The 12610-nt window shown below is 30.7% G+C and overlaps 1 protein-coding gene across 10 annotated transcripts in view; it reads left to right on the top strand.

Moving 5' to 3' along the window:
- The window catches only part of LOC143253183 (H(+)/Cl(-) exchange transporter 5-like), a 92401-nt gene extending 81937 nt beyond the window's left edge, over window positions 1-10464 (top strand). For all 10 annotated transcript variants that reach the window (XM_076506602.1, XM_076506600.1, XM_076506604.1 and 7 more), the window contains 2 exons: window positions 8628-8722; window positions 10021-10464. In XM_076506602.1, coding sequence (XP_076362717.1) covers window positions 8628-8722; window positions 10021-10111 — 186 coding nt within the window. In that variant the 3' untranslated portion in view covers window positions 10112-10464. The remainder of the gene's footprint in view (window positions 1-8627; window positions 8723-10020) is intronic.
- Window positions 10465-12610: the final 2146 nt, after the last annotated feature.

Here is a 12610-nt window from a genome sequence, read left to right as displayed (position 1 = left end):
CGTCTAGCTTCCGTAAGAATCGGAAAAAGGAAGTTGTTCTAATTAGACTATGCATTGGTCACAGTTTTTTAACTCATCGTTTTCTTTTATCTGGAACTGATGCACCAGTGTGTAGTTTGCGTAACACTCAAATCACTGTAAGCCACATTTTACTTTCCTGCCATCGTTATGACTCTCAACGACACTATTTTAAACATGTTCTGTCCCAGGTTTCTCTGTAACATTGGACAGTGTTATTGATGATAGTGACACTGTCCACGTGATAAAGTTTTTAGTTTTTTAAAGGCCATTAATCTTTTTAACCTCATTTAAGTGTTTGATATTTATTCATTACACCTTTTTAATTGTGGTTCCCTTTTCAGAGTCTCAATCTTTCTAGTTCAATTTGCCATTGTAAAATGGCCAGAACATCAAATAACTTTACACCAGGACTGGAAAGGCCAACTTCAGGTGACTAATGGTGCTGTTTGAACTATTTGTTAGTTAACCTGGCGAGTTGTTATTACAGTTTTGCTGCATGTCATATGACACTTTTATTACTTTACCTTTTAGTACTGGCCATAATGACACATAACTCGGAACCAGGACTGGAAAGGCCAACTTCAGGTGATTGATGGTGGTTCTTGTACTTACCTGTTAGTCTTCCTGATGGATTATGATCATTACTATTATGCTACAGAGAGTACTTTACAACTTTGTAGACTGGATGTCAACATTGGTTTTATGCCTTTTCTGTTTTTAATTGCTGTTTTGTTATACCTTCATTTCCTTTTACAAATTTTACTACATTTACTTTACTTTTACCTTTTCACAGGACATTTGGCTAATTTTTATTACAATTTTGCTATATGTCTTTTAACACTTTTCTTATTTTTCCTTTACATAATGGCTGCTATGACAACATAACCCAGAACCAGGACTAGAAAGGCCAACTTCAGGTGACTGACGGTGGTTCTCGTACTTACCTGTTAGTCTTCCTGGTGGGTTATGATCATTACCATTTTGCTAGAGAAAGTCCTTTACAACTTCTCTTACTCTGCTTTCTCTCTTAACAGTGTAGACTAGGTGTCAACATTGATTATATGCTTTTTCTGTTTTTCAGTGCTGTTTTGTTTTGCCTTCATTTCCTTTTATGTATTTTACTACATTTAATTTATTTTTTCCTTTTTTACTGGACATTTGGTGCAGATAGCCTAGCTGCTTTGTGCCATAAAACATTAAATCAATCAATCAATATTTAATTATAAATTAAGAAATTAAATTAATATATAATACTAACATTTCAGTTATAATATACATTTTGATACCAAACTTACTGACATAAAGAAATAAGATAGTAGTTCAATAAAATTTTGAATGCAATTCAGCAAACACTGAAATGGCCTTTAACCCATGACCAGTCAAGATAGGGTTAAAGGTTTTGATAATATGGATCCATTAAATTTTTTTTAATATTTAGCAGTGAAAATAATAGGACAAGGGACCATAAATTAAAATTTTGGTAGTGTAGGAATTGTCTGCAGTTTAGACAGTATTACTTTTCAAACAGGTCGGTTGGCTTTTAAAATGAGTTGCCTTTAAAAGTGATGGAGGAACAAAATTTAAAAGAATTAAAGTAAACAATAGGATGAATACTTTAGTTACTAGTAAGGGGTGGTTGTGATTGGGAGCTGGAAGGAACATTTCTGATGGGATAATAAGCTTCTTTTTGTACCTTAAAAATTTTATGAAATTATATTTGGGCTCAAAATTTGGCTTGTAAGAAGGCCAAAATGGTTTTGGATACTATTTTATTGCATACACATGATTTTACCAATTTCCAAATTTTAGAGGTTAAAAAGGCATTGGTAAATTTACATGATATCTCTGTGAATCATAAAAATAGAGATGAAAAGAAATGACAAATATAAAAAAACAAGGATTTATCATTGACTTCATAAATAATTCTACCAGTGAATAACTGTAAAAGAGGGTATAAGTGTGAAATATCGAAAGAACCTATTAAAATAAGTAAATAAAACACAAGAAAAATCAGTTATTTAAAATATTTAGAACTTTCCATAATATTGCTCTTCACCTAAAGGTTAGAACAGCCCTTATCATTTGTATACCTATCAAGCTTTCTTTTAAACCTACTTAAATTTACTGTCTCCACAACATCCAAAGAGAATCCATTCCATAAGCTAACAACTCTATTTTAAAAATAAAATTGTCTTAGCTGAAAGTAGCTTCTACCTTTCCTAAAGCTACAATTGTCTCCCATAGTTCTTTAATTATCACTCTTAAGTCTCAAAATTGTTGATACATCAACATTATTAGTTCCTTTGACAATTTTAAACACTTCAATCAGATCTTCTCTAACTTTTCTTTTTATAAAGATAAAACAATTTTAAGGATCTCATTCTCTCTTCATATGAAAACCCTCCATCCTGGGTACCATTTTGGTAACCCTGCTTTGAACTTTTTCCAACTCAGTGTCTTTCCTAAGGTAAGGAGCCCAAGACTGAACACTATTCTCCAAGTGTAATGTATACAATGAAATTATAACCTCTTTAGACTTATATTTAATATTTCTGTAAGTAGAACCTAAAATCCTATTCCTATTCAAATTATAACTCACATGCAAATCTTGAATTTATCATAATTAAAATCCATCTGCCATTTATTTGCCAAACTCACTAAATAATCTAAATCCTTTTGTAAAGCAGCAGCATCCTTTTCACAGCCACCAACACCCAAGATCTTGATATCATCAGCAACTTTAAGTAATTTATTGACCATTCCTTCATCTATGTCAACAATATAAATCAAAAAGAGCAGTGGTCCTAAGATGGAAACTTGAGGTATACCACTTGCAACATTAATCCATTTAACTGAACTCCATTTAAAACATTTCTGCTTTCTTCCATCAAGCCACTTTTTTATCCAATTAGTTAACTTATCCCCCACATCTACAGAGGTAAATTTCTTCACAAGCCATTTATGTGGCAGTTTGTATAATGCTTTCTTAAAATCCAGATACATCAAATCTACACCCTTATCCTCATCTACATATGCAGTAACATTTTCAAAGCATATCAAAAGATTTGTAAGGCAAGATTTTTTGTTAGTGAAATTTTGTTGACTGTCCCACTAAGTATGTCTGAAATTAAAATCACCCATAATTTTAACTTTGTTAACAGCTGAAATCTTAATCTCACTAATACAATCAGGTTCATCTAAAATTTTTTCTCCTTGATATATTAGCAGAAACCCAAATGTATTCAATCTCCTTGCTATTATCTTTATTGTTCTCAACTTCAACAGAATGTAACTTGCACTCTACATATGCAGCCACTCCTCCCTCTCTCTTTACTTCTCTGTCCCTATTAAATGACCTATAACTATGTATTTCAAATAAATGTCTGACTTCAGGATCATCTAGGTTAGTAACAATTAATCCAATTTTTATAATTACTTTTATATTGACTTCTTATGCAAAACATTCCTTTATATCTCAATTTTATTTCAGTTTATTTTTGCTATTTAAGTCCTAGTTTGAAATTTCCCTTACTTTTGAATTAATATCCCTTGCAAAGATGCCAGACCCTTTCTTACTTTATTGAAATCTATTGCTCAATAGAATAGGGTCTTTACAATTAAATTCACTACTTTTAACCCTAACACTGCCCTTTCTAACTTTCTGAACGTCATTGTTAATCTTAGCTCTTGTCTCCCTTGCATATAAAATCTTAAGCTCCTTTTGAAGTCCTGCTGTTGTTTCCTACAGTTATACTTCCCTTTATATATTTACCTGAATATTAGTTAGGATAGTCTTCAAACTCAAAATTTAAAATGATTATCATCACTGCTAACTTTCTTAAGAGCACATAGTAGTCCAAAATTACCAAATAAAACCCATTCTTTGCACCTAGCATACCTAACACACACTGAACACTTAACCCCCAAACTAGTCTTAACCATTGTATTATTTATAAAATTAAAATTAACAGTTAATACTATAATTAAATACTATTAGCCTTATTGTTAACTGTTAAGCTATAGCTTGACAATTAACTAGTTCTTTGTTTGTACTTATTAAATAAAACAATGTGTTTAATTTGTATTACAATCCTACTGCAAGTTGAATTATAACTAAGCCAAAAGAATCATTACACATACCTCTATAACAAACTTGGTGAAGATCCATCCACAACCTGAGTAGTTGCATGAACATACAACAGACAGTAACTTAACCCCATTGGCAGATTGGTATGTCTACAGATATATACTACTAGAAAGTGGGTTTTGATATCCATAGTGAGCAGAGCACAGATAACCCTTTATGTAGCTTTGTGTGTAATAGTAAATCAAGTACTATTATATTTACATAAATCTGGTACTGATTAAATTGGTTTGCTTAATGCTGAGAAAAGTTATGTTTGGGTGAAATGGTTAAACTGATGATTGAAACTTTGTAGAATGAATGGCAATTGCCTGTTGTAGAGACACGTGTAGAGGATGATGTTTTGAAAGTCTTCTGCCTTTTGTCTTCAGGTCAGTGTGTGTATGTAGGTGTTGTTGGTTTTTTATAGTGTCTTAGAGGATTTGGGAGAACGTGTTATGATTGGTTGGATTATTACTGTTTCTGACTAGAGAAGAGATTTCCTGTATATTCAACCAATGGCAGCCACAGGTTACTCATCTCTAATCCAGAATCTCTGTTTAGTGAAGGTTAAATAGTGTTAATATAAAATTATTTTTTGATTTTTCTTGTCTTCTAGAATTTGTCTGTGTCAATGATTCTACTTTGTTCTCAGTTTATTCTGTGTCCAGTTGACGTGGCATACTCTGCAGTGGCTGAATTTTGTGTTTACATGAGTTTTGTATTATCTTTATGTTCTTTTATTCTTGTTGCAAGTTTTTTTCCCATATATCCAATGTATTTATTGTTGCAGAAACATGGAATTTCATAGATGACATTTTATTTAGATTCTCTTTGGTAGGTTGCTGTTTGTTTTTTACCAGAATGGACCTTAAGGTATTATAGGATTTTCACTGGACTTCTATATTGAATGTTTTGGCTATGCATTTTAGTTTTTCACTGAAATGTTGTAGGTGTGGTGGTGACTTTCTGATATTTTCTTTCTGTCATGGTTTTTAAGGAGTTTTTGATGAAGGAGGGGGTGTAACCATTCTGTTTAAACTCAAACGTATATCTAAGAAATTCAACATAGAAGTCCAATGGAAATCCTACAATACCTTAAGGTCCATTTTGGTAAAGAAAAAAACAGTGACCTAGCAAAGAGAATCTCAAAAACATCATCTGTGAAATTCTTTGTTACTGCAATGATACATACATTGGAGAAACAGGAAGAAAATTTGTGATAAGAATAAAAGAACATAAAGAGAGTACAAGACTCATGAAAACATAAAATTCAGCCATTGCATAGCACACCATGTCAACTGGACACAGAATAAATTGGGAGAAAACTAGAATCATCGATACAGACAAATTCTGGAAGACAAGAAAAATCAAATAATGATTTTATATTAACACTATTAAACCTTCACTTAACAGAGATTCCAGATTAGAGGTGAGTAACTTGTGGCTATCATTGATTGAATCTACAGGAAATCTCTTCTCCAATGATAATCCATACAGTTATAATCCAACCAATCATAGCAGGCTCTTCATAATCCACTATGACAATACACACACACACACACACACTGACTTGAAGACAAAAGGCTTGAAGACTTAAATCGTCATCCTCTACACTTGTGTCTTCACAACAGGCAGTTGCTGTCCATTCTACAAAGTTTCATCATGAATGCTCTGCCTAAAGAATTTATCAAAGAATAAACTGATGACTGTTCATAATATATTTTCAGAAGGTCATACAAGCAGGAAAGTATAGTCTTTTGTTAATTTTTAATGGAAATGTAGATTATCTGGAAATATTTTCTTTCATTTTAATTCTAACAAGACAATGTGAGTTTCTCTTTCTAAGACCAAAACTAGATTTTTTGGCAAGTTTTTTTTTTCTTTTCAAAATGATGGATCATATAATTTAATTTTCTTTATTACATTTAATCACAATAGCTTCTACATTATCAGCTGACAATATTTGAATAGCATTATTGATTTTCAGTGTATTAATATCTCATTGTTCTTGTTTAGTTAAATTTGGTATGGGAGTTTGATCAGAATGGTGATTATTGGTAATAGTAATTATTAATTCTGAGATGGACATGTTAATTTGTTTTAACATCTTTCAAAAGTCTCAAGTCTGAAGTAATTGCAAGCTTTATTACTTTAACCAAAGGTTGAGTTTCAAGCTCACATAGAAAGGTTTATAACATGTTTATTTGATGGTGTTCTTCTTTCATGGTTATTGGGTTGTCATAACTTTTGAAACTTTGTAATATGTCATTTTCATTTTTTCACATCCTTGTTATATTGATTAATTTAGGAAAATTTCTAACTTATTGTAATGTTCTTCATAATTTATTTGTTTTACTGGAAGTAATAGTTTCAAACTTTGGACAGTAGACTTAAATCAACCATTTCATGAGGGGTTCCATATAATATACAAAAGTTCATCCACACATGTATATATATATATATATGTCTATAGATTATTACTATTTAAAATAAATTATTAAACTTATTTATCTTAAAATATAGAGCAATAAAATAAATCAAGAAGTAAACCAAACAGCTATCTCTTCTATCTTTGAACTTTGAACTCTGTTACTGTTAAACATAGGTTGTTGTCATGTGGATGACATCAAACAAAATCTTTTTAGGTTTTATATACATCTATGTAGTTGAATAACCAAAAAATCATAATTAACTACACTGATACCATATAATTCCACTAAAATAGATTAAGCTAAGTAACTAAGGTTGTATTTATATTTTAAAAAAATATAAAACTTCGAACAGACTAAAGACAACATTAACCTAATTGAAAGAAATTCAAAAGAATGAATGTTTTGGAGTTTTCTAATATTAAAATGGTTATTAATGTCATATATTAAACTAAGTGTATATAAGGCACTGTTTTCAAAAGTGGAAAGAGGTGAACAGGGCCACTGTGTTTGAGTCAGTACATATGCCATATCTCAGAAAAATGAAAAGATATGAGGTTTTTATTTTAGATTATAGTTTGTTAATATTAGTAACTTGAGTTCCTAATTTATACAAAACTATATATTTAGTATTTTGACATCACAAATATCTAATTTTAAATAGTGCTGCATTCAACATACCAAGTTACATTACACACTAAAATCTGTATTTGGACATATTATTTCAATATTTACTTTAAATTAAGGAATTAATTCATAAAATAGTAGTTCAATAAAATTTTGAATGCAAGTCAACAAACACAATGGCATGGCCTTTGGGTTGTGACCAGTCACAAAAGTGTTAATTGGAAGCTATTAAATTATTCCACAAGCTGTTTTAACTGATGGGATTTGGAAATAATGTTTGAGTCTTTGTAATGGTTATTGAACATTAAATGTTTCACAAGTTTTACAACTTTAGTCATTACCCTGTGTTTATCAGATGTTGGAGACTGAGTTTGTCACATACTTGGAAAGGTGGTTGACCAATGATAGAAAACATTATTGGATCACAGAGGTTTTACAACATAATATAAACTGTTTATAGGAATGATTTTGTTGGTTTCTCAACCCTATTGTCTTTAATCATATTCTTTGTACATTTTTCTCTCTTAAACTTAATTTTGTGTGGTGTGTCACCAAAAGGTTTTTAATGCTATTCACCCAGACTTTTAAATCATTCTATAAATATATGAAACTTTATCATTTCATTAATTCTGCAATGAACTACATACAAATCTACCAAAAATCTAGTTTGCTTATTATGGAACTATGTGAAATCTTAACATTTGTTTCTTTAATTCAAATCTACAACAAAATGTTACATCATTAGCACATACAGGAAGCACATACCTAAATTCAGTGAAGTTAAAAATCTAACTCAGTTTAGTATCATTTATAATAAATATTCATTAAGCTAAAATAACCTTAATTTTGAGTAAAGGGACAAGGTTTTGTATCCTATTATTTAATACTTAGTTGCATTATGAAGTGTTTCAAAATATCCTACTCTGTTGTGTCCTGTGTTTTAATACTTAGATCACAAAGTTTTGTGTTTCAAAATATTATACTGTATTGTGTCTGCTATTTGAATACCTAGCTACATCATGAAGTGTTGTGTTTTGTTATATTCTCCTGTATTGGGTCCTGTAATTTAATATATATTTACATCATGAAGTGTTGTGTTTTGTTATATTCTCCTGTATTGGGTCCTGTAATTTAATATATATTTACATCATGAAGTGTTGTGTTTCAAAATATTATTTAAAAAGCAACTCAAAAGAATTAAATAAAACAGCCAACAGTAGGAATCATGCACATGTATTACAATACTACAAAGGACATGATCACTAGTTTTTCATTTATGTAAAAGGGTTAATTTAAGAGTTTTGATGAACAGTTTTCAAATATATTCATATAAGAAAAAATGTGATAAACAGTTTGGTGTTATTTTATCCATTGGAACTAAAATAAAAAGGAAATTTCTTGGCAAATTTGTTGTTTTATTATAGGCTCCAATTACTATCACAGATCAGACCCCTGTAGAAACAGTCATTGACATGTTTTGTAAGCTGGGATTAAGACAAGTTCTAGTTATTCATAATGGGTAAGATTTTTAGTCTTATTAAAGCCACAGTTTATGGCAAGTATTAGTTATGTTCATATTTCTAAGTTTCCTGTAGAATTTAAAGTTGTATCCAAATGTTTTCTTAAGATGATCCTAATCATTTCATTTAAGTTTAGTATGTGTAAAAGGTACATTATTGAAATAAAAGTCAAGCTGATAAAGTTAGTTACATACAATAAGAAGTATTGAACTTGTTACACATTTGTCAATATTAGTGTAGTAGATGTGAGCAAAATCTAAAATATCTAGCATAAACAAACATTGGCTTTTGACAGAGGATATTTTGTATATGCTTTTGTGTGTGTGTATGTGTGTATAAGGTTTACGTAACTGACAAAGTTATAAACTAACAATTACTCTTCAAACATAAGCAAATATATTTATTTAAAAAATAACAAATCAGATTATATGCTTAACTCAGTTGTGCATGGGCTTTATGTGGATGAATATGTGATTTGACATCACATAAAAAAATGTTCAAAATCTAAGTTTAAGTTTTAATTGTTAGTGTATATATAGATAATGTTCAAGGTGGTAGAAATAAATATTTTGATGAGAACTACATATTAAACATTTTTGTAAAACTGACAAGTCCCATAAATCTTGCTAAATTGGCTGGAAACATTAACCATCACATGCCTTATTTTTTATTTTATTATCACATTAATAACCAGCAAGCCTGTCAAGTGGATGCAAGAGTTGAAGATACACATGTTTTCCTGGTCTAAAATCTTATGCAATATGACTTAAATTAAGAATGTTGGCAATAGTGTTGTGCTGATGATTTGACAAAATTAACCCTGTGTGTGTGTTCTTATTCTGAGTTGGTTCTTTTTTCAGAAACTTACAGAAGTGCATTGTAAAGATGTGAATTTAGTTAAAACTTAATTTCTTGTCTGTTCCACCAAATGGCATTAAGATTATAAATTTTAAAGACTGGATTGTTTTGCAAGTTAAAGAGTTCTGTTAGTTGCTGTCCACTAACTCCAGTGAGATAAGGAAAATTTGCAATATAAAAATTCCAGTAATATGTATAGTTAAAGCACTGTTAAAGTTACCAGCAAAGATAGCCTAGTTGCTTTGTGCCATAAAACACCAAACCAACCAAACAATCAATGCTACCACAGAAATGGGTTGAAAACTATTAAGTTTTATTTGCTCTTTTTCAATACATTTTACATGTATCTTTTTACTTACAAAAAGCCTAATAATATCTTAGGAAAAAAATGAATTGTAACTAAGTTATTAAACCTCTAATCTAAGTTTTCATGTTTCAGACGACTACTTGGAATTATTACAAAGAAGGATGTCCTGCGGCACATCAAACAACTGGGAAATGAAGATCCAGAATCCGTATTATTTAACTAAAATGAAAAAGTTATATTTAAAATGTTCAAACAAGCTTGTGAATAATTACTGTAGATGATGATTTGTATATGTGGATTTGTTACTTTGTCATCCACTTTTCTGTAATGCTTTTATCATATAATCACTGTAGTGCAGTCAGTAGAAACCTTGTCATTTGATAAAGGAAAAGCTTGTCTGCTGGATGTGAAATACGCTGTAGATTTTCTGAAATTTTTCACATACGGGTTTTTAGTTTACTGCTGTATGCTATGCTATATTGGGAGAGTTTTTACAGCTGGAGCTGTGCTCGTTATGAAGTGTGTAACAACTAAGAATTATGTATGAAGAAGTGAATAAAGGTATCTCTCACTTTATGTTGCTTACATTTAATATTTTTTGTCTTAAGTAATATTACTCTTTTGAAAAAAAACAAATTCTATCATATTAAAGCCTACATATCGAATGTTGAAATCTTTCCCATTGTGTTTTATTTTTTCTTCTGTTATAAATATTTTGTTTTATTCATGTCTCAGTACTCCAAAAACACTGGCACAGATACAAGCTAGCTAGTTTTTCTACAAGATGTGTGGTACTTGCAGAATTTGTAACATTGCAAGCAAGACAATGAATACTGTGAAATATATACAGGGAATTTCTACATTAAAATAACTCATTAAAAACATGAAATCCACAAAAATGATTTTGCATCTTGTGTCAATCTATTTTAAATTAGATTATACATACACACACACACACATGAGCTTCTAGTATATTTTGGGTCTGATTGTTCATACTTGATGGTATGTTATTTTTTTATCCAGTTCTGTTGTTTTTTGTAAAATAGTATATTATGAATAGCTAAAATTGTTGTCTGTTGTCTGGAGAGTAAGGATCGTTTTTCTTCCTCAATTGAGAAATGTGTGAAGAAATCTGTAAAATATATAATATTTGTATAAATATTCTGAGACTGATTAATATTAACTTCTGTTCAAAGAAAACTACATACATAGTTCAGAACTAAAGATATATACCTATCATTGACTATAGCAGATTAGATGTAATGTTTAAATGATATAACTTATTATAATTAAAATGCATTGTTTCATGATGTGCAGGTATGTTTTCTACCATCTTTGAGCAACATAGGCATTTTTAGAAATTTAATATATCTAGTTTCAATGCAATTTTAGCACAAATGTATGGTCCAGAAAATTACTGAATTTGCCTTGTTCTAGTTGTTTTATTTTTTCTCTATAACAGATTATATTTACCATGCCTGGGAGGATGTTGGGATGTACTTTACTTAAGTGTTAAAAAGGTCAATGACTGCAATGTTTTTTGATTGCCAAGTGGATAATATGTCTAAATGTTACAACTGATGCATGCTGTAAGCACAAGTCACAAAATAACACTCACTGAACAAAAACAAAATTTATTTCTTAAATTGAAGCTTCGTTTCTTAATTCATTCTAGCCTGAGATCAATGAGTTTAGCTCTAGATAGATCTGTCTTGAAGGGAGAAATCTTTGGAGTTAATCACAATCCATTAGAAGTAACAGTCTTTTAATGTGCACAAGAGAGCACTGTGTGTTATTCTTTTGTTAGTCATAATAAAGATTTTATTTGTTTTATTTATGGTTTGTCCTGTTTTCCCATGTCACATACCAAAAAGCTAACTCAAGTTTCCAAATTACATCACACTCAGATTTCCTACTCAGCTTGTTGCTACTACTGAAAGTATCTAATGCTTGTGCAGAAATCAGTTTTATGTGAAAATACCACATATAAATAGGAAGGAGAAATTTTGATGCTGTGAAATTTTTGTTTTGGTAATGTGCAAACTAGCCCTAACTTGCCTTCATGTATTTACTTAGTTTAAAAGAATGACTTTGAATTGAGAATGGCTTAATCACAAAGCAGAAGTACTTACAACCAGGAGGAATGGTTTACTACAAGAAAGATGTGTGGAATCATGGAGAGTTCACTCCTGGAGATAGACTTTTATCAAAATGATGCAATGGTCCCTGACATTTGTCAGTCTGCAAGTGTATACTTAGGGATTTATTTATATCTGGAGCATCTAAACCACAGGAGTAAACCATACCCTTGAAAACTGTCTACAGAAAAGAAGCATGGATAACAGAGTCATCAAGGTTGAATAATGCTTTGCAAGTCCAAAATTATATGGGAATGTCTCTACAGGATTTCTAAGCTGTTATTGGTCAAAGTACCATGACCATAGACCATTGAAAAGAGGTTTGATATGAATGATCTTCAGTTGTAAAAACTGTTTTCCTTGCAGGTAAACCAATGGCCACCCATTGCAATAGATGGAGTCAGAAGCAGGCTATTTAAAGCCAGCTTCTGTGCTGAGGTGGTCTGACCCTTGATTCTGTTCAATGTCTGGAAGAGGAACAGCAGTAAAACTGGAAAACAGTCATGTATGAACTGCAGTGATGAATTTGTGATTTACTGGGCTAAATTCAAGACTCAAGAGGAGGATCAGCAGCAAAGGACTGA

This window comes from Tachypleus tridentatus, chromosome 6, assembly GCF_004210375.1.
Source record: "Tachypleus tridentatus isolate NWPU-2018 chromosome 6, ASM421037v1, whole genome shotgun sequence".
Lineage (NCBI taxonomy): Eukaryota > Metazoa > Arthropoda > Merostomata > Xiphosura > Limulidae > Tachypleus > Tachypleus tridentatus.
Note: the sequence above shows the minus strand (reverse complement) of the source record. Positions and strands in the feature narration are given on the sequence as shown.